Here is a 21,740-nt window from a genome sequence, read left to right on the forward strand (position 1 = left end):
CACCCCTCAGACCGGGGCTCTGCTACTGGGTGTCGCCACTGGGTTGGGACATGCCTGAGACCCAGCGTGGCCCTGGACCCTGCTCTGCGGCTCTGACTCTGGTCTTTGGAGGCAAGTCTGCCAGATTACCACAGGGAGCTGGTTGGGATAGGTCTCCACATTACATAAAAGCTGCTCTGCCACCCAGGGGCCAAGCTCGGCGGGGGGAGGGGGGCGGCCCAGGGCGGGGCTGGGACTGCGTTGGGGCCTGGTGGGCGCCAACATGGCGCTGAACCCTGAGAAACCCAGCGTGAGCCCTGGGAAGCGGGGGCCACGCTTGTCCACCGACTTACAGCAAGGCGGGCCTGGCCACGGCAGCTCCTTCGTCTCCACTCCTCTTCCCATAATCTGCCCCTAACCAGCACCACACGGGGTGGGGGCAGGGGCAAGCCTGGCCCGTCACAGAGCACAGAGGGGTGGTGGCAAAGTAGCCACGCACGCACGAGGGACGCTGGGGACCCCTCCCGCGCTTGGCCTGGGCTCCTGCCACCTCTAACGTGTTAGGGACCTGAAAAGACCCAAGTGATTCTTCTCTTTCTAGAAAACCTTCAGTTTGGTTTTTCAAGCTGTCCCTTCACCTAAGAAGGAGGGTGACCGAGTGACACGTGCCACCTACACGGACTTTCGGAAGTAGGAGCCGTGCTGTGTCGGGAGGACGCAGGGCGTGTGTGGCTGTTCCAGATTTATTAACTTTAAGGCTCGGGCCCATCATATATAGAGCTTTTTAAATTTTCTAATTCTGAGCATTGTTATTCCTGATAAAAATATTTTCCAAAAATCTCATACATAACACAAGACATCATGTAGGCACTGCTTAGTGTTTTCAGAAATATATTTTGTGCAGATTTAGTTTTCAATTTTTTTTGGTCTCCTGGTGCTCTGGGTGAGCCACGTTTGAGAACCTCGGTAATCCAATTTTCCTCATCGCAGTCCAGTGCACCGGCCAGGACCCGGCTTCAGCGTTAGACTACAGCGGCTACGTACATGCTCAGTATGAAAATACTTGTTAAATATTAACAACAGGAACTTACCGGGATTTAGAAAATGTTGCGAATTTGTAAAAATTCTTCGTTGCAGTGCATCCCTGCAGGCACTTAGTCCCCCGGCCCCAGCCTAGCCTCCGCACACACAACACCGCTCGCGCCTCCTCCTCACGTGTGGGTCGTGCCTGCGACGCTGCGCAGGTGCCACACGGAAAAAAGGCATCAAAGGGAAGCTTCAACATCATCGGTACGTTTTATTCCTCGGGGCATTACAGGCTAACTCTCCTGGTGGAGCAGGTGAGTTCTGTTTCTGTGGAAAGTGTGCACCTTCGAAATCATGGGACAGTTTCTCCCTCGGACACGGTCACCGCGGGTCCTCCGCGACGCAGGCACAAGAAGCGAATTCCTCCAGCACGGAGCGGCTGCGCGGGCCCAGACGCGAGACTGTTCTGCTCCGAGAAGCACCCCGGACGCCTCCCTCCGCGGTCTCGGCAGCAAGCGCCCCTCCCTGGCGGCACCCGGAGCCTTGCGCCCAGCCTGGCATGCATACGCTGTGGTTAAGGATAGAGTTAGGGGTCATTCACAGACGTGTCCACGACAGAGACGACGGCCTCACACGGACTCCTCGGTGGAGAGCAGTAACGGGTTGATGTACTCGAAACCTTCAAACTCAGACTGGTCGATCCTCTTTATGACGTCCCTGTGCGCACAGGCAGAGAGCACAGCTGCTGGGTTGGCCCCTCATGTAAGACTCCCCCCCACCAAACCCACCACAGACGGCGGACAGATGCCCCTCTGGCAGCAGGACGGCGTCCTGACCCTCGGCCCCCCGGCAGGTCTTACTCGTCGTCCGGGGTCAGCTGCACGGGCTCGCTGGTGAACTGTGTGTCGAAGTTGTCCAGGCCGTAGTCGTCGGTGATCTGCGGCTGGAATGGCGGGAGGGCCTGCTTCTTCTCCAGCTTGGAAGACAACACGAGAAGCCAGGTCAGCAATGTGCCTCGTCTACCGGATCAAGCATTTTGCATGGACTTAAATCACAGAATGGAACAGGAAGAAACAGCATTTACGATGCCTCATCTGAATGCTGACTGTTTTTTTCCCTTGAAACACAAAGTCTAGGAGAAACTAAAGTTAGAAAAATCCTATTTGAGCTGAAAAATGCTGGCAGCGCAGGCTGTGCAGGCCTGGTACCTGGATGGGGCATGAGGCCCGAACTCCCTCACAGGAGCCCCATGTGGGCTGGGGTCTGCGGCCCCGCCCTTCAACCAAGTGAAGCCAGTTTTGAGTTTTCCTTCTTTCTTACGTCTTAGAACCCCAATCACACAGGAGCTGGGACTTGGCAGGGACACAGGTACCCCCCGCTGGCGCTCAGTGACTCCCTGTCCCCCCGGGGCCCTCCTCCCACTAAAGTCGTGATTGACCGTTCTGACTACTTCTAACCCCAGGGGATGCCCAGAGGTGATACGTGGGCTCCTCAGGATCTGGGTCCGGCTGCCGACTTGCCCTTCACACACACGTGTGGCCCAAGAGGGCGGCGAGCCAAGCGCCCGGGGTGGGCAACACTCAGCACACACAGGTGAGGACAGTGAGGGCCTGCTCGCTCAGTTACACACTCACACGCTCACACACTCAGTTCCACACACTCTCTCTCCCTCATGCCCTCACCAGGTGTGTGCTGCGCACCTGTGCCGGGCCAGGCATGTTCCTAAGAGCTGAGACGGAGCCGTAAGTGAGAGACACTGGTCCCCGCCTCCTGGAGCTGTCACGTCGGGTCCGCTCCCTCCCACGTGGCCACATGCCAGGCCTGGGAGCAGCCGGCTCTGCAGGCCAGACCCCTCAGCTCTCAGGGCCAGAGCAGCGTCGCTCACACGACAGACTGCCCAGGCCTTTCGGAATGCATCGCTGTGAGCAGGCAGGGCCCCGGGAGCGGGACGGGCCGCAGCCGGGCGGCATTGTGGGGACACAGGCATTCCCGTCCTTCATTACCTTCCTCTGCAGTTACCTGTATTCCTTCGTCAGTACAAAATATTTTCTGATAAAGAGTGGACAAAGGGCATTTCTTAAACCATTTTCCCTGCCTTAGGTCTTGGGACGCTTTAAAGAGATTTAAATAACAAGAGTCAGAACAGACCCGGAAGTGGGGCAGCTGGGTGCCCACCCGGGGTCCTAAGCCCACCTACCACCCCAGGCCTGTCCTCTGCTCTGAGGGCCCGAGGTGGCCTCAGCCTCCCTCGGAGAGTGTCCCATGTGCACGTCACCTCCTCTTTCCTCAAAGGCAGCAAACAGGGACGGTGCCACCCTGGAGTGACGTGCCCATGCAGGCCACCACTTAGCCCTGCTCCGTGTGGCCAGAGAGGATGCCGGAAGGGAGCCGAGGAGGAATTTGTCATGGCGGCCAGGGGAACCCCAGGTCTGAGGTGATGGCCTGAAGGAGGTGAGGAAGTGGAGCACAGCCGTGCAAAGGCCCTGAGGCAACAGCATGCTCGATCTGTCAGGGACCATTAAGGGGCTCAGTGAAGTCTGAGTGGAGGGGGCAGGAGGTCACTGGACAGAGGAGGCTGCCACTGGCAGAGGCCAGGCAGGAAACCGGCAACTGGCCAAGATGTGGTTGGCTTGGACCAAGATGGCAGCAGTGGGGGTGGGGAGAAGGCCCAGACCCTGGAGAGTGAGTCCCCGAGGACTGAGTGGGGTCAAGGGGGACTGCAGGGTCTGCAGGGTCTGCAGCCTGAGTGAGGGGGCTGCTGGTGCTGTGTGCTGGGGTGGGAGGGGCCATGGAGTCAGTGGGATACGGCGCACCCTGGTGTCTGATTTGGTCACACTAGATGGCCAAGTGGAAACGTCTGGGAGCTGATTCATGGCACTGATGGGGAGCAGATCACTGTCCGCACGGCCATGGTCACCTCTGCTACCACAGTGTGGAGGACGGAGGGCGGCCCCAGGTGGGGGGACATCAGAACGGCCACCACGCAGCCAGAAGACAGCACTGGCTCTCACACACAGAGACGGCCGGTTTCACCATCAGCCACAAGCTTCTCACCCCCCTCAGCTCCTGGGAACCCCGCCCCACAAACAAGCAGGGGGCCCAGAGGCGCGGGCTACATGGGTGTCGCTGTGGGGTGCTCCCGGCGGTCACCCTACACCCATGGGAGGCACGGAGCCCGGAGCCATGAACATGCACCCTGAACCCTCTGGAAGCCTGGTCAGGGGGTCTGCAGCCTGGACTTCAAGGCCCAGCGGCGCCCACGCCCTTGAGGCCTGAGGAGGCGCGTGCTTGACGGCCCCACCCACAGGCGGACACCCAAGCAACCTCCCTGGGGAGGGCAGTCTGGGTGGACTGGGGGGGAACAGGGAGGACCGGGGAGCAGGTCTGGAGTTGTGACCCCATCCAGGTCTACCCTCAGAGACCGGGGACAGGCACCCAATCCCCACGCCTCCACCCCCGCTGGTCTCCACCACCTTCCTTGCCACTCTGGAAACACCCCAGTGAAGGAAGCATCCTGAATGCACACACAAACCCCGGGGCCAAGGGCCCCCCGCTCCTGCGACACCAGCACGCCGGCCGAGGGACAGCCTGGAGCTGCGTCCCCTGCAGACGGAGGACTGGGGCTCTGGGCAGCGGAGAGCAGCCTGTGGGCCCTCAAAAGGGACTAGGCACAGCCCCCGTGGGAAACCATTGGGCAGCTGACCCGCAATTCCACTCCTCAGTGTCTGCCCGAGAGCGAGGAAAATAGCGTCTACACGGAGACCTGGACACGTGTGTGCACAGAGACCTGGACACGCGTGTGCAGAGACCTGGACACATGTGTTTAGAGATCTGGACATGCGTGTGCACACAGAGACCTGGACACGCGTGCTCAGAGACCTGGACACGCGTGTTCACTGCTCACGACAGCCAAGAGGTGGGAACAACCCAGCCTCCATCGACGATGTGTGTATGAGCAAAGTGCGGTGGGTCCTCAGCCATGAAAGGGAATGGAGTTATGACACACGCTACGACACAGGTGAAGCTTGACAACATGATGCTACGTGAAGGAAGCCGGACACGAAAGGCCACACGGTGTCTGACTCCATTTCTATGAAATGTCCGGAGTGGGCAGATCCACAGACAGAACACACATCAGTGGTTGCCAGGGGCTGGGGGAGGGGGAGTGGAGAGCAACTGCTCACAGGGACGGGGTCTCCTTTTGGGGTGATGAAAATGTTCTACGATTGACTGTGGTGACGGTTCCCAACTCTGCGAATGCACTAAAAACCTCTGAATCGTACACTTTGAATGGGGTGAGCGTCTGGCTTGTGAATCACGTCTGCATAAAGCTGCTAAAAAATAAATAAAACTTTAGAAACAATTTAAAACGAAAGCCAAGAGGAGCCTGAGGGGTGCGGAGGAGCAGAGAGGTGGGGGAGCCCTCGGGGGGAGGAGCGGCCACCCGCCTTCTGAAGCTGGAGGCAGCCCTGGGCCCACCCTGGCCCCCGCACCGCCGCCTGGGTGCCTCGCTGCTCTGCACGGCAGACCCCCCAGCGTGTGCGCAGCGTGCACTCCAAGAGCAGGGAGGGCGGTGGGCGAGCATCGTTTTGTTGCTTTGTTGTGATTTGAGGCAGCGGTAAGCCCACCACCCGTCCTGCTGAAGACAACTAGAGAAATCCGGACAGAACATGGGAACTTCTTCCTAAAGCCCCAGAGCTCACGGGGTGCTGAGCGAACCCCAGGAGCAGGGCCAGAAGGAGCTGGTAGTTGGCAGCGAGTCCTGTGCGGGCCTCGCAGACCAGGGACAAAAGTCAGACGCTAGACTTGCCAGGGACGGGACCTCCCCCAAGCGGGGCCAGGACCCCCAGGGCAGCAGCCAGGAATATGGGGAAGAGGAAGCCAGCCGGCCCCCTGCAGCCTGGCCTTGGCTCTTCTGGGGCAATTCTGGAGTGCCACGACCCAGGTTTGTGGAGGAGAACGTGGGCCTCAAATGATTTATACGCTACATCCAGCAGCCGATGAGAGGGCACCAGGCCTGTGAGGAGCTGGGATGTGCCAAGAACAGACCTACATAGACCATCTAGAGACCGATGTGAGACCCCCAGACGGGGGCTGCCCAGAGTCGCCCGTCAAGTCAATCTTATTCTCTGCACTTGCCAAGAGAAAGTGGAACATTCCAGCAAAGAGCCAGGCGCTACATAAAATGCCATTGTAAGCTGGCAAAATGACCACCTCGAAACCCGAAAACTGAGAAATGTATCACTAGATCCTAAACCTCTGATGGCTCAATGCAAAAGCTCGGGGCAAGGCCAGCTGGTGTCACATGGCCCACTGTTTATTCCGAGACGTTCCAGACCCAGGAGAAGGTCAGATAGCAGGAAAACGACAGTCTGGGAGCTGCCTCGGGGCGAGGTGTGCTGGCCAGCATACGGTGAGCGAGGGACCCGCCGGGGCCTTTGGATCGCCAGCTGTGGCTCAGCCGGAGGGCAGAGGCCCAGCTTGTCTGGACAACACGAAGTGGGCACGGCAGGAAGAACTGGGGCCAAGGAGAGGGGGTTCCAGGAGGCGGCCAGCGCAATTGTGCCGCCCTGTGGGGACCTGTCAGGGCAGAGGGCCCTGGCCCCATTTCGTCTGACTGCTGCTCCCCCTCCTCCATCTCCCCGTCCCCCTCATGGAAAACAACACCCCCTCCAGTGCCCCTCAGGCGCTGCACTGATGGCTCCCCTCGCCCCACCAGGGTCCTGGGCACCGGGGACGCCTGGCTGCCCCTGCCCCTCCTCCTGGGGCCCCACAGATGCACAGACGGAAGCCCCCGGATGCACAGTGACAGTGACTGGAGGGAGTGGCCTGCCTGCAACGCTCAGGGGTGGGGCGCCCCGGGGCCTGGAGCCTGGCTTTCCTCTGCTCTAGGGCAAGCTAAAGTTCAACCTTTACTCAATAGCTATCTAATCTTTTTTTCCTCAAAAAAGCATATTTTAAAGGTTATGCTTCAGTAATTCTGTAACAATTTATGTATTTTGAAACAAATTAGTTTCGCTTTCCTTTTACACCAGGAAACCCAGTGCTAGAGTTGAAAGTGCTTGAACACTGCACTGTTGGCTGCGCCCCGAGACGGGATGGAGAACTGCGGCTTCTGGAAAACCAACCATGAAACCAAAGAAAATGCCCTCTCTGGGCCAGCCCCCACCTGTGGATTCCGCAGTCAGCCGGGCGGCTGGCCACAGATGGAGGACGTCCCTCCCCCACGGGACCCCTGCCTCCCGCTGGGCCGGGGAACGCCCAGCAAGCCTTCTCCCAGGAGCGCCAAGAAGCACCACCCGCGGGGGCTTGTCACGGCCCCTGCTCTCCTTGTTCTCAATCAAACGTCAGTTTCCAGCTCAGCCCCGGGGCCCTGAGGGCAGTGCCTGCCACACCTCCTGCCGCGGACCGCGAGGCCCGTCTACCACGGGGAGGGGTTGCCAGGTTGTGAGATGTTTACCAGGTCCCAGTCTATGCTGCGGAAGAATGCGTGCGACTTGATGTCAGAAAATCCAGTCTGTGGCCGGCAGCCGAGCCTCTCTTTGGGGTCCTAGGGGTCAGAGTTCAAATAAGGACAGGTCAGCTCAGAGCAGAGCAGCCCCGATTCGCAGCCCTGCTCAACTGGGAATCAGCCTGCCCACCCTCGTGACTCACGGTGCTTGAACAACCACCTCTGGAGGGTCCTAGCCACCAGGGGAAGATGAGACATTCCCTTGGTTAAAAATCTCGCCCATGTTAGCGCCTCACTAAATTCCTCTTTGGTGTAACTTCTCGTCGTTCTGTCTTAAGTGTTAGTAACAACTGGTGATTCATAGGACAGAGCTCAAATAACTGAGCAGAGCCACACCCACACCAAGACGTCCTGGAGCAGACACTCAATGACCGTTGCAGTGGTCGAGCCTCGGCCCCGTGACAGAGGAGCTTGGGCCCAGGCAGCCACAGACAGCATGTCTGTCATGGCGGCCATGAGCGTACCTTGTTTAAAAATCCTTTCAAGACGTGGGAGGCTTTGACGGAGAGGAATCGGGGGATCCGGATGGGCTTCTCCAGGATCACTGCAACAATGGGGTCCCCGTGAGAAGCCGTGCTCCCTGCCACAGCCCAGGGCCGTCCGCCCGGCTCCCGGAAGCCTTTCCCAGCAGGGGCATGGGGGGTGTTCTCGGTGTCCTGGAGACCCCTTCCCACCCCAGCAGGGTGCCTGGCCTGCAGAGCGCCTCTGACCCCGCTCTGTGCCCTGGGCACACATGGTCATGTGCATTCAGGATCACACATGAACCAACAGCGGCCCCGCTGGCCCTGTGTCCCCAGGTACACAGGCACCTCTGCACACGGCTGCCAGAGGGCAGCATGGGGACAGCCCCGATCCTGGCCCAGCACCCCAGGGGCAGTTAATTCTGGCCCAGGGCAAGTGCTCCTTGCTTCTAGATGGCAAGCATCCCTAATGACAGCTGGAACGGGAGCAGCACTCTGTGAGCACGGTCCCCACCCACCCAGGCTGACAGGGCGCACACCGGCCGCGGCAGGAGGGAGTCTGGGCTAAATCAGGACGGATTCTTTCTCCCAGTGATGTCAAAGAGCGGTTTCCCCATCCCACGGCCATCGCCCCTTCCACGACCCAGTGTCTGCCTCCCGAGGGCAGGTCTGTGAGACCTAGTCTGTGGGGGACGGACGGACGGCAGAATCCTCGGTTGGTGCCATGCATCCCACGCACCTTGGAAAAGGTAGTCCTCGGTGTTCATGTCGGGGTTGTCGGTGATGATGTCGAAGGGGGAGCGGCCGGCCATCATCTCAAACATGAGGACGCCCAGCGCCCACCAGTCCACGCTGAACCCTGGAGGGAGAGCACGGGCTGGTCACGACGGCTGGTCAGCATGTGCACCGGCCTCAGGACAAGCGTGTCTCTGGGTCGTCAGGACACGTCCAGTCATGGGAGGCGGCAGAAGCGCAGGCGAGACAGTCTGCATTTCTCTGAGCAGCGCTGAGGTTGGGTGTGCCCAGCTCCGCCCAGCGGCCTGGCCTCCCCTCTGTCCAGTCCTGCGGCTGCCTGTCTTTCTCATAACTAGTTGCAAAGCTGTTTTCACATCACGGCCATTAACCTTCCACCTGGCACTGCACACGTTTTCAAGATTGTCACCTGGCATTTAATTCTGCTCATGGCACCTTCGACCACACGGACACGTAAAATTGAGCAAATCTGTTGGGCCACCGTCCTTTCTCATTTCTTCTTTTATTTACCTAAGCTTGAAAAACCCCTTTCTCTAAGATTGCAAAAACACTTTCCTACATTTTTTTTCTACGTTCGTTGTTTCGGTTTAACGTTCAAATCTAGTTATTCTGTCTGGAATGAACTCCAGAGCACAGTGGAACAGGGGACCTCACTTCGGTTTTGCCGCGGAGGCCGCTGCCCCTGAGGTCTCCACCACACACAGATCCCAGTCATGGGCTGGGTTCTAGACCCTTTCCTGGTCCTCTGACCTGCTGTCTGTCCTCCTCCTCTGGCTACTAAGCGCCTTCACCAACAGCAGCCTCCCTGGTGTCCAGTCGTCCGAGGGGCAGGCTGCCTGTCCCCCACTTTAACGGCAAATGAAATGTTTAGGAACATTTGATGGCGTGTTGGTATGCTTCACTGCATACGCTAGGACACAAAAATGCCTGGGGGTGCACACGCATGCAAACACATGCACACACGCTATTATCCCGTTTTCATTTCACACACAGAGAGAGAAGAGGGCAGGAGACACTCCAGTGTCTGCAGGGGCTGCAGAAGGTTCTGGTCGGCATGGTTTATGGCCTCGTTTCTCCACGGCCGCTGGGTGGCACCCAGACCCCCGGGTTGGTCTTTGCTGCACATATTTTCCTCTTTCCCAAGCCCTTAGGGTCATCGTTAAGAGGAGTCCCATCCACCATCCCCAACCAGGGGACACTCGAGGGGACACATGGGACAGCAGATGGGGCTGGGGGCTGAGGCCGCATGGTGACAGGGGCCTGGGGACAAAGTAAGGGGGTGTGTTTTAGGTGTAATTTGGTCAATAGCCGCCCCCCTTCTGGTGGCTGGGCCAGGGTTGGTCTGGGGTCGGCCCCAGGCAGCCCCACTTCCCTTGCTCTCTGCTCTGTGACTGTGACCCCACGGACAGAGAGTGTGCGGGGGCTGGGGTTGCCTTTGTGCATGCTGCCTCCTGTGCGCGGGCAGGTGCCCTGCCTGCCCGGCGACCGGTGTCCTCACCGTACTCCTCTCCCCGCAGGATTTCTGGTGCGATGTAGTTTGGGGTTCCGCAGAAAGTGCTTGTCGTGTCACCAGGGCCCAGGCCTTCCTGTGGGGACAAAGTCAGTTACCAGGAGGGAAGAAAACCTCCAGATAGGACCCCATCGGTACAACGAGCTGCCTCAGAGAAAACCAACTTCGGACAGATAAAGTGGGAGGCACTGGGCCTGGTCACCCCGGAGTTGTGGTGGCCAGTCAGTCAGCATCTCTGCCTGACACCAAGTGGGGTCTCGACCTTCAGAAGGTCGAGGTGCTAGGCTGACCGTGACCCAGGAAGGCAGGCAGGAGCATTGCTTGGGGACCGGGGCTGCTCGCCTTGCACATGCCGTAGTCCGTCAACTTGATGTGGCCGTCGGCATCCAGGAGGACATTGTCCAGTTTCAGGTCCCGGTAGATAATCCCTCTCTCATGTAAGAAGTTGAGAGCGATACAAATCTCAGCAGCATAGAATCTGGGGGGAGACGGACATCCTGTCATCAACAGACAGAACCCAACAAGGAGCCTGGATGAGGGGCCCATGCAAATAGCGTAAAGTGGAGGGGACCACCACTGCCCCAACTGCTCCCCAACCAGGTGACCCTGTGTCCTCTCGCTCACGAGTCCACAGGGCCAACAAGACGGTGAAAGATGCTGACATCCTGGTTGTTAGGGGAACCGCAAATCAAAACCACAATGAGATACTATCTCACAGCCAGTAGGATGGCCGCTATCCAAAAACCAAACAGAAAATAACAAGTGTTGGCAAAGATGTGGAGAAACTGGAACCCCGTGTACTGTTGTAAATGTAAATGACAATGTCAAACGCTGCGGCCACTGTGGAAGACAATGTGGAGGTCCCTCAAAAAATTACAGATAGTATCACCACGTGATCCAGCAATTTCACTTCTGGGTACACACCCAAAAGAATTGGAATCAGGGAGTCGAATAGATATTTGTACACCCATGTTCACAGCAGCATTATGCATAAAGGCTAAAAGGTGGAAATAACCCAAATATCCACCGTCAGATGAATGGATAAACAAAGTGTGGTCTATAAGTACAATGGAATATTACTCAGACTTATAAAGCAAGGAAATTCTGACGCCTGCGACAACAAGGATGGGCCTTGAGGACATTATGCTCAGTGAAATAAGCCAGTCACAAAAGGACAAACACTGTGTGATCCCAATCATAGGAGGTCCCTAAAGGAGTGAAAGCCATAGAGACAGAAAGTGGAATGCTGGGTGCCGGGGCTGGGGGCGGGGAGGAGAGTTTAATGGGGACAGAGTTTCACTTGGGGAAGACGAGAAAGTTCTGGAGACGACGGTGGTGATGGTTGCACAACAGTGTGAATGTGTTTAATGCCACTGAGCCGTGCACTTAAAGGTGGTTCAGCTGGTGAATTTTAGGTTATGTATATTTTTGACCACAGTTTAAAAGAAAAAGTGATTGTGTGGGGGAGTGCACTATTCTTTTTGTTTGTTCTGTTTTTTGCTGAGGAAGATTTGCCCTGAGCTAACATCCACTGCCAATCTTCCTCTTTTTGTATGTGGGCCACCACAGCACAGCCACTGACAGGTGAGTGGTGTAGGTCTGTGCCCAGCAACCGAGCCCAGGCTGCTGAAGCAGAGCGCGCTGAACTTAACCACTAGGCCATGGGGCTGGCCTGGGAGTGCACTATTCTTGATTTATTATCTGCCTTTCCCCAAAAAGGATCTAAGGTGACTCACAAAACTGCATGGAATTTTTTTAAGTGAGGAAATGAGGAAAAGGGAAAATGATGGGAAACAGGAAGAACGGATGGAAACAGACACCCATGCGCCCGGGCTGCAGGGGGCACTGGGCGACGGCCAGAGGAAAGGAAGGGGTGGGTGGTCCTAAGCATCATTTAAAGAGAAACGGTGATTATTTTTATCCTTGTGCCAAGCAGACCCCTGCTGTGTATCCAAGTGAAACAGAACTGGAGGTGCCGGCTGCGACATCCCCTGAGGCACATTTATCGTTGGAACTTGTCCCCCACTTTGGAAACGGGTAAAAGGGCAGACCAGGACAGTGTACACACACACCCCTCCCACAAAACACCTGCTTCCCCCAGATAAGTCCTGACTCTGCTCCTGGAGGGTCTGGATCCCCGGGCTGGGTCTGAGCCTCAGACGAGCCTCAGAGACGCAGGAGACCCTCCCAGATTCTACGACTCCTGAGCGGCTGTGGAATGTCACACCGCAGGGGAAAGCAGTGACCTCTGCCATCTCCCCGAGATTTCATCTCTTTCCCTCCAGCTCACGGCTGACCTCCCTCGGAAGGTCCCCATGCCCGCCCCCTCCTCCTGGGCCCACGCCCGCCCGCCCATGCCCACCTGGCGTGCTCCTCCGGAAGCTTCCTCTGTCTCTGCATGTGGAACATGAGGTCCCCGCCGTTGACGTACTCTATGACCAGGAACAACCTGAGCGAGAGAGAGAGGGTGATGGAGGCGGCAGTGACACGGCGGCCAGTGCGATCTCGTGCCAGACACTCAACACAAAGAAGCCCTTGGGGCTGAGAGCCTTCCAGGAGCCTCCGTCTCCTGGGAAAACCGCACCGTTCCCGCTGCCGGCCTGTCTCTTTTCACTAGCATGTCAACCTGCCTCCCGAGAGGCCAGAGAAAGGAGGCTGCCTGGGGTTGCCTGACCCGCTCCAGGGGTCAGCAGGGAAAGCAGCCCAGACTGAAAAGGGAGGCCGAGGCCACGGCAGAGCTCTGTGCCCAGGTCATCAAGGTGTCATCACAGGGGACGCCTGGAGACCGCGCCTGTCAGCAGACGCGGCTCAGTTCTGACCCCAATGTAGTCAATCTCGGAAGAGAAAAAACAAAAAACTTTCACTCATTCATTCATTTCATCCAACACAGTTATTTGCTCTCCTAACAGTGCCAGGCCTGCCTCAGGGTAAAAAAGGTAAAAAGGAGGCAGGGGCGGTGGCCAGAGGCCCACTGGGGGTGGGGAGGGTGCTGTGTGTCTAGGTGGCCAGGGAGCAGAGGCCGGGATGGCACGTGGGATCAGGGGGAGAGCAAAGAGCTGCAGGACCACCCCGAGGCCAAGGGGACCAGCTTGGCCCATCAGAGAAAAGGCCAGAAGAGCAGGTGGCAGGTGCACGGGCCAGGTAGTGGGGACGACAACATCCGGTCAATGATCGCTTCAGCCACTGAGTCTGAACAGACCCCAGGGAGGGGAGAGTGGGTGGCCTTGAGGATTGAAGGGGGTGCCCTGTTGCCAGGTGAGCACAGGTGGCTTGGGCTGGGGTCGGGCAGAAGGAAGGGGCCGAGGCAGAGCTGATGAGAGTGTGGTGGGCTGGGTGCCAGGGAAGAAAGCAGTGGGTGGGGCTCCAGGTGGGTTCCAGCGTGGGGATGAGGCGGAGCCGCAGGTGGGAGGTGGGGGATCGGGAGCGCTGATCTGGCCACAGTGAGTCTGAGATGCCAGCTGCCCCTTCATGAAGAGCAGTCGAGGGGGCTGCTGGGGCCTTGGCCAGGGCCGGCCCAGTCCTGTGATTTAAAGCACCGGATCGCGTGAAGTCATCTGGACGCACACAGGGCCTTTCCGGTCTCCAAACAACTTACCACGTGGTTTCTTTCCTGATAAGATCTTTCTTGCATTTAATAAGAGTCCATTTTCAAAATTAAATTCACATACAAAATTGCAGAAATTTGAGGGCAGCTTGTGGATTTTTAGGTCAACGGCTCCTCTGGGGCGTTTTCGGCTCAGCAGCGGCTTGTGCCAGAGGGAGTCGGGAGTAAAGGGGGAGGGGGAGCAAATCTGATGGCTTTCTGGCTTTCCCGGGCTCTCCCGGCACGCTGAGTCTGCACCGCGATGCAGGAACCATGTGCCCGTCCTCCTGCGTCCCTGGAGCACCCAGCATTAGCCCGGCGAGGACAGAGCTCAACGTGCACAGAGCAAGTGAAGGAGCCGCAAATCTTCTCAAGTTCTGATCACATATTTAGGCTAGAAACAACTCCTAAGTGTGTAAATATGCAGAAGTGGAAACAAAAGCAAACAGAACCCCAGGTGAGCAGTCACAGATCACCACTCCCCGTCCGACAGCAGGGGCGTGGTCCTGAAGAAACACCCAGCGCTATCGGGGCTGGGGCTGTTCATTCTTTTGTGTTTATTCTGTTCCCCTGCCCCCAAAGGATATGCTTGGACAGGCTCCAGTAACGCTGACCTCGCCATGGGATTCACCTGTTTTTGCAAAGTTTCCCTGGCCCACAGAACCTGAGAGCAAGGCCTGGGAGCAGACTTTCTCCTTAGCACAAGGGACTTCATCACACCACTCCCCCAAATCGTGCTCCACCCCTCAGGGAATAAAACCCCAGCACCCACACATCAGTCCAGAGGGAAAACCGATAGCATGAGACACAGTGTCCTGAGACCAGGAGGCGATACTATCAACCAGGGGCTGGCCACATCTGGCCCACCACTTGTGTTTGTAAATAAAGTTTTATCGGACCACAGCCATGTGTCTGTCTTTCTGTATTGTCTATTACTGCTTTCCACCATGATGAGTAGTTGCAACAGAGACCATGTGACCCTCCAAGGCAAAAATATTTACTACCTGGCCCTTTGAGAAAAAGTTTGCCATCCCCAGCATAAACAGTAACAATGTGAACAATAGCTTTTACAGCTCTTGCTAAATGTCAAGCGCTACTCTAAGCACATCTGTGTGTTAACATTTAAACTGATAACCATGAGGTAAGTTCTAGCATTTTCTCTGTTGTTACAAATGGGGAAATTGAGGCACAAGGAGGTTAAACGACTTTTCCAGGATCACACAGTTATTGTCTAGTAAGATCTGACATCAGACAACTTGGGTGAATCCAGAACCCACTCTTGGAAACCCCACTTTCAGTTCCTGGCCTCACATCACTGCAGGTGGCCAGCCCCCAATGGAGCTGTCCCAGGAGGAAGGAGCAGAAGAAAAGGAGTCGGCCCAGAAGACGCTCAGCAAACAGAGGAAAGGAAAAAAGGAACAAGATAAGCACCCAGACACAAGATGATGGGTGACAAGAAAGGGAGGCTGAGTCCTAAGGGCACAATTTGAGGATAGAAGCACCACTGTTACCAAGTGAAAACAGAAATCAGAAACAGCAACAGGATAGACATGGTCAAAAATCAAATTCCTGACCAAGAAGAACACTTAAGGCAACCAGTGAGCACAGATGGACCAAAGATCAAAGTTCTGAGAAAGATGCTAATAGAGAAGGAAGGTGACAAAGCTGGGCCACTAGAAGGGGTTTTCTATTGCCCAAAAAACTCTCCCACCAGAGGGGGAATGAACAGACTGGGCTCCAATTTCCCCATAGAGGATAAACGCCAGAACACACCCACAAAGGACCTGAGAGCGTTTGTGGGCAGGTGCGACCTGGCTGAGCTGGGGTTCAAGTGCAAAGGCAAGGCAGGTGTTCTCAAACATGAAAGGATGTGTGGAATGAAACCCCACCCCCTTCCTGGACTTGGAGACCCTGCCTGACAATGACACTGAGCAAAGAAGGGGAGACCAGAATAGCGAAGCAGCTACAGGATTAGGGTGAGCGTGTTGCCACTGAGAAAATGTGAAAACAATAACAAACAAAAATTGGAAGCTACCCTCCAAACAGCCCAGGCCCCGGTAGTCTCACAGGGAATCCTGCTAGGAGATGATTCCAGTGCTATTTAGAATGGTGCAGAGCATAAAAAATAAGGACAATTAAAAAATCCAATAGAGATTGTGCAAGGGGAACTATAGGTCAATCAAATATCAATATGAATATCAATGAAAAAATCCTAAATAAAATATTAGTAAATTGAATTCAAAAGCACATTAACAGAACAATACACTAAGACCAGGGACAGTTTTCCCCAGGAATTCAAGGATAGTTTGACACTAGGAAATACATTATGGTGATACCATTCATCAGTTAAGAGGCTCCAAGGAGTAAAACTCATAACAATAACCCTCATAAATCGTGAGAAGATCTTTGAAAAAGCTCAATGTTCTTTCCTGATAGTAAAGTAGAAACAGATGTAAACTTCTTTAAGATAAATGATAACTGTCTGACAGTTACTGGTCCCCCTTCTCTCAGCCTGTCTATAACCTCCTCGCACTGCTGGGTCTGGGAGCCCGCGAGCTGCGTCTCCCAGGCCGCTTCACCAGCAGAAGGCCCTGGAGGAGAACAGATGACGGGCCCAGGAACCAGGAGGGCGGTTCCTGTTCCCAACAGCTCAGGCAGGGGCAGCCCCTCCTGGGCCTCCGGCCCTGGCAGAAGGGGCACCTCTTCTGTGGAGCCGGAACCAAGTGCAGTGGCTGCAGGAGGGGGCCCTGATCTCTGCCCCCTCCCTCCCCTCTTCCTCTCCCCACGGCCCTCCAGCCTGTCGTGGTCGCAAATGCTGATGCCGTCTGTCTGAGACGCGTAGAGTGATTTGGTTCTGCTTTCCCAAGGCCCAGCTGGCCCGCAGCGGCCAGCATTGCCCCCACAGCGCAAACACCAGAAGCATTCCCATGGGGTCAGGAGGAAGTCTGCCCACCACCACCTGTCACCCCGAAGGAGGGAGTTACCGGCCAATGTCTGCAGACAGAGAAAGAAGTGAACAGAGGCGTCGGAATTGGAAAGGAGGGGTAGTGTTACTCCTCTTCGTGGATGTTATCACAGCACCTCCGAATGCGCAAGAAACCACCTGAAAATCACTAAAGAAAGAATCCATGAGGTACAAAGTTAACACGGAGAAACCACGTCGCTTGCCGCTGGACGCTACAGCAGAAGAAAAGAGCTCTTTAAATAGAAACAGAAGAGATACACACTCAGGACAAAAATTAAGCAAGGAAGTGAAAAATCTGCATGAAGAAAACTTTAAAATCTCCGGAAAGAGGCTGTGAACAGATGAAAAGGAAAACCACGCGCCTGAGCAGGAGAGCCAACAGCACAAGGATGTCCGTTTCCCTCAGGTAATTCCTGAACTTAACAAATCCCCACAAGAATGCCAGTTTCTTTTTCTTTCTGGAGCAAGACGGGTTGATTCTAGTCCATATGGAAAAGTTAACAGCGAAGAGGAGGAGGAAGCAAAACGAGGGGTGACAGGCTGGGGCGCGGCGGCTGAGCAGACGCGGTGCTTCCTTCTCTGCACTTCCCTGCGTTGTGCGCGGTCCTTTAAAAGAAGCTGTTCTTTTATGTGGTTTCTAACATCATTTAATAGTTGCCAAAAACACAATTTCAGGTCTGGTCCCAACAGTTCCTTTGAGAAAAGGAGCCCTGGGGTTCGTCGGGGTGCCCCCGCCCAGCCCGAGCGAGGCCTGTCCTGGGGAGGGACACAGCGGGACAGGCCTCCTGGGCTGGAGGGAGCGGCGGCACCACGGCCTCAGCTCCACGCAGTCACCCATGCGTCGCGCACCGAGGTCACCACGTCCTCAAGGGATGGTCCGAGGACGGTGGCCTGTGCAGAGCATGGCCGGCACCCACGTACTTCTGTTCCCGAGCACACGGCAACAACACGCCCCACCCCAGACTTGTCCTGGTCTAAAGGCAGCCAGTCGCCTCCAGATCAGGGAGAAACAACGAGTCGCCTTCACTCAGGTGTGCGTGTGGTCCCCAGTGGCAGGACTCAGCACCCAGGCTCTGGGTGGAGGCTGCACCCCGAGGGGCCCTCACCGTTCAGGACTCGGGATGGTTCACCAACGGCTGTGCACAGTGTTTCCACACAACACAGTCTGCTCACACCTGACGTAAAAATAAAACAAAACCCCTGACCCCTCCAAAATGCCCTGGGTGAGTCTCAATCAGTTCTGATGGAAGAATCCTGTCCCCCGTGTTGCCCTTGCTGCCGGCAGTCCACTGGCCTGCGTGGGCCTGCTCCGGGAGCCCGAGGGGTCGAGGTTGCATTTTCACCATTTTAGGCGATCCAGAGGAAAAGTGGGCAAAAGCCGGGGTTCTGAGCCGTCACCATTCATCAGGAGAACAAAGGCTGAAATGACTGTACCCCACGCCCTGCTCTGCCACGTGTCACTCAACGTCTGCTCTTTCTATTCTGGGTTTAAATTATGACGATAACAAATTCATTGCATTCTGAAAGCGCAGTGACTCATGTTCCCACAGAGGAAGGAACTGCCCTCTCACGGTCTCAGGATGACTCCTGCCGAGTTCACGCCCTTTCACCCCATCCTTGCACCACAGTCACGCGTGGGTCGCGTTGGGGCCCCCTCTATTGCCAGAAGCCCCTCGAGAACCTGCTTTTCCTCCGACCCGCCACGAGGCTGTTTGCTGATGACTCGACCCAGCCCCGCTCTGCCCACCTGGACTGTCAGCCGTCACCACCAGCACGTGGCCCGACCTCTCTTGCTGGCTCTGGCTCCCCTGGCCTCCATATCCACAGCTGCTCGCTGACCCCAGACCTTTACTTCCACCCCCAGGTTGTTCAGTCAGTCCTGCCACGCCCTCCCTGGCATCAGGAGACACGCACCAGCCTCATCTGCTCTGAGGCCCTGTCGCATCTCACAACTCCAGTCCTCGCGGGCGTCCTGGCGGCTCTGCTCGGCACACACCGGCCGGGTTGGGGAGGACTTCGGGGGCAGTGCCCACATGCAAGCCTGGCTGGGAGCTGCGGGTTCTTCTCCCCTCAGGGGCTCAGACAATGCTACAGGTTATCTGTTCAAAAGCACAGCGCCAACAGGAAGGAAGGCCTGCAGCTCAGGTTTATGCCCTTTACCAGGAGCGGCCTCGCTGTAAACACTGATATCTTCACTTACTAATCCCCACAGCAACCTATGGGGTGGGTATTCCTGCTGTTCCCTGTTCCCAGAAGAGGAAACCGGGGCACAGAGAGGTTACCCTGTGCAAGGTCGCACAGCCAGTAAGAGGAGGGGCCAGAATTTGAACCCAAGCCCCCGTCTCTGAGCCCCTGCAGCGCCACTGTCAGGGAAAACTGTGAAAGGCTTTGAAACAGACCAAAATGAGGACTGGTGTCTGTGGGAAACCGCGTGCTGTGGGGCACGTGCCCTCTCAGTCCTCTGTTTCTATGGGGCCTTTCATTGTCTTGGAGCAACTTTCCAACTCTGTAAATTACACACAACTGAGAGTGTGCGAACTGTGCCTGCATACAGATGTGCAAATGAGGTCTGTCTGGTGGAGGACGCCCAACTCCCCCCCCCCAACCTGAAACCGTCTGCACCCACAGGTAGCCCTCCCTTAGGTCCCTGATCACCCAAATGTGTGCAGGAATTTGCACTCTCCTTTGAACCGGTTGTAACACCTTCCCGGACCCTCGTTGATCAGTGAGTCTCATAAACTCTGACACACGTTCACTTCATATTTGTAACAAAGACAGGACTGTACCTTAAAATCCTTTAACACCACGACTGCCTACGAGGTGCCAGGTATTAACCAAACGCTCGATACCCAGCACAGCCCACTCTAAGGGGTTCACACCCAATTGGGGAGACAGGCATGTACAAAATGTGGGGTTAAAGCAGGCACCTAAAAACAGCCTGGAAAAGACACCCTATCCTGAGCAAGCAAGTTTAGGTGCTTCCAGAGGTCACGGACCGATTCTGTAAAAATCAGAGGCAAAAGAGCTAGACGTGCACAGTAATTACTCCTGACACGCAGCCTCCAGAATGTCGCGTGTTGAACACCGTCTTCTGGACGTCAGTGTGAAAAATAGGACAGTAAGTGGTCACTGTGATCAAGTGTGAGCAAGTGATCAGGTGTGAGTCATGGAGCTCACACAGGATGAGTTTTTTTTTCAAAGTTCTAACAACGCACCTGGGAACGTGTGATGTGGAAAAGATTCCCAGGGACGTGCATGCAGAAAGTGCCGTGCTTCAGGCCATGGAGATGGAAATGAAGTTGAAACAGATGAGCCTTTTGCATCCACATCCCTCTAAGTTTACATGGTAAAATTACCCAAAACAAAACAAAACTCTTTTTTGCAGTCCGTTTAGGAAGTACAGGGAGTGGGGCCGGCTGCCCTTCCCTGGGCGTGTTTCGTCATTCCACGAGGCTGTGGTCAGTGCTACACAGAGGCACAGAGAAAGCGCACTGGGACACAACAAAAAGAACCTTAGACTGCTGGGCCTTTCCGGAGGGCTCTGAGCAGGAGGAGAGGAGGCGAGGAAGGGCAGGCCCCATGAGGCAGCCCAGCAAGGACGGCGCGAGCAGAGGGACACAGGTAGAGCATGGTCACAGCGACCTCGTGCACCTGCCGAGGAGCCTGGGCTGTATCCCGGCAGCAGCTGGGAAACAGATCAGAGGAGACGTGAAGCAGGAGAAAGACACCAGATCTATGTTTTCAACCTGGCTTAGTTCCAACATGGGGGAACGGACAGCCTGGGGAGCACCAGGGGCCAGACGCCCTGGGGAGGCTGTGGCTGGGGTTCAGGTGGGACAGAAAGGGAGGAATCTGAGACGTATTTAGTAAGGCAGCTAAGCTCACCACTATCCCACCAATGCTGAGACCTGTTTAGGAGGCGGAATCAGTGAGATTCGGGGTGGGGACAACTGCAGATGTCCCAGCCTGGACGACGGAGAAGATGGGAATGCCATTAACCACATGGCACACAGCAAGCTAAGCAGCTTTGGGGAGAGGTCAGTTGATCCCAGGTGCTGTGGACACACAGGTGGCCAGCCAGCACAGGTGGGAACAGGGGACCAAAGTTCAGGAGAGGACTGAGGGTGGATGCAGACGTCTCTGAGCCGCTGGTCTATTTACAGCTAAAGCACGAAGCAGGAAGGGTTAACGTAGCAGAACCGAGGCTGCTGTCCTTGAGAAGGCCTGCTCGCAAGGTGCCCCTTAGCCAGAGGCTGGGCCCTTGAATGGTAGGCCATCCTCTATGCTGATATAAAGCTTTCCCTAATGGATAAGAGTGGCTCACTGTGCTTAAACCATTCGTGGTTTCTGCTGAACACCCGCTTATTTTCTGGGAGTCTGGAATTTTGGTATGTGCCTAGTAGAGGGTGTCTATGTGACCAGCCCCCAGTAGAAACCCTGAGTGGTCACAACTCCTTGCTTGAGGAATTAAGTGTGTCCATCTGACTCCACAGGGAGAGGATTCTCGGAAACTTGCTCCTGCTTTCCTCCTGACTTCGCCCCCTGCACCTTCTCCTTTGCCAGTTCCGCTCTATATCCTTTCACAGCAATAAATCTCAGCCATGAGCGTGACTATGTGCTGACTCCTGTAAGTCCTCCTGGTACATCATCCAACCTGGGGCCGGTCCTGAGGACCCTGACACAGAACATATTCTAAACAGAGTATACATTGAAGATCCTAGACCAGTAGTCTTCAAACTTTTTTAAAGCAGTAGAATTCCAATATATAGAAAGCTTATAAGTGAAGCTGTTAGTGTTAATTTATTCCACTCGTCAGTAAGATCCATAAGCACAGAAACACACCTCCCGTTCACAGTGGCACCCTGACACCTGGCCCCATGCCTGCACTCAGTGGGATGCTTTCAATAAAGATTTTGTAAATAGAATTAAATAATTTAGGTTCAGAAGTGTGA

At 55.8% G+C, this 21,740-nt stretch overlaps 1 protein-coding gene across 4 annotated transcripts in view; it reads right to left on the reverse strand.

The window, feature by feature from the left end:
• Positions 1–1,256: 1,256 nt before the first annotated feature.
• Positions 1,257–21,740, reverse strand: part of PRKCZ (protein kinase C zeta) — a 111,187-nt gene continuing 90,703 nt past the window's right edge. For all 4 annotated transcript variants that reach the window (XM_014863111.3, XM_070511304.1, XM_014863112.3 and 1 more), the window contains 8 exons: positions 12,603–12,689; positions 10,583–10,718; positions 10,229–10,316; positions 8,717–8,836; positions 7,981–8,060; positions 7,466–7,555; positions 1,866–1,981; positions 1,257–1,722 (listed from right to left, as the gene is read on the reverse strand). In XM_014863111.3, the coding sequence (XP_014718597.1) occupies positions 1,635–1,722; positions 1,866–1,981; positions 7,466–7,555; positions 7,981–8,060; positions 8,717–8,836; positions 10,229–10,316; positions 10,583–10,718; positions 12,603–12,689 (805 nt within the window). In that variant the 3' untranslated portion in view covers positions 1,257–1,634. The remainder of the gene's footprint in view (positions 1,723–1,865; positions 1,982–7,465; positions 7,556–7,980; positions 8,061–8,716; positions 8,837–10,228; positions 10,317–10,582; positions 10,719–12,602; positions 12,690–21,740) is intronic.

This window comes from Equus asinus, chromosome 5, assembly GCF_041296235.1.
Source record: "Equus asinus isolate D_3611 breed Donkey chromosome 5, EquAss-T2T_v2, whole genome shotgun sequence".
Classification (NCBI taxonomy): domain Eukaryota; kingdom Metazoa; phylum Chordata; class Mammalia; order Perissodactyla; family Equidae; genus Equus; species Equus asinus.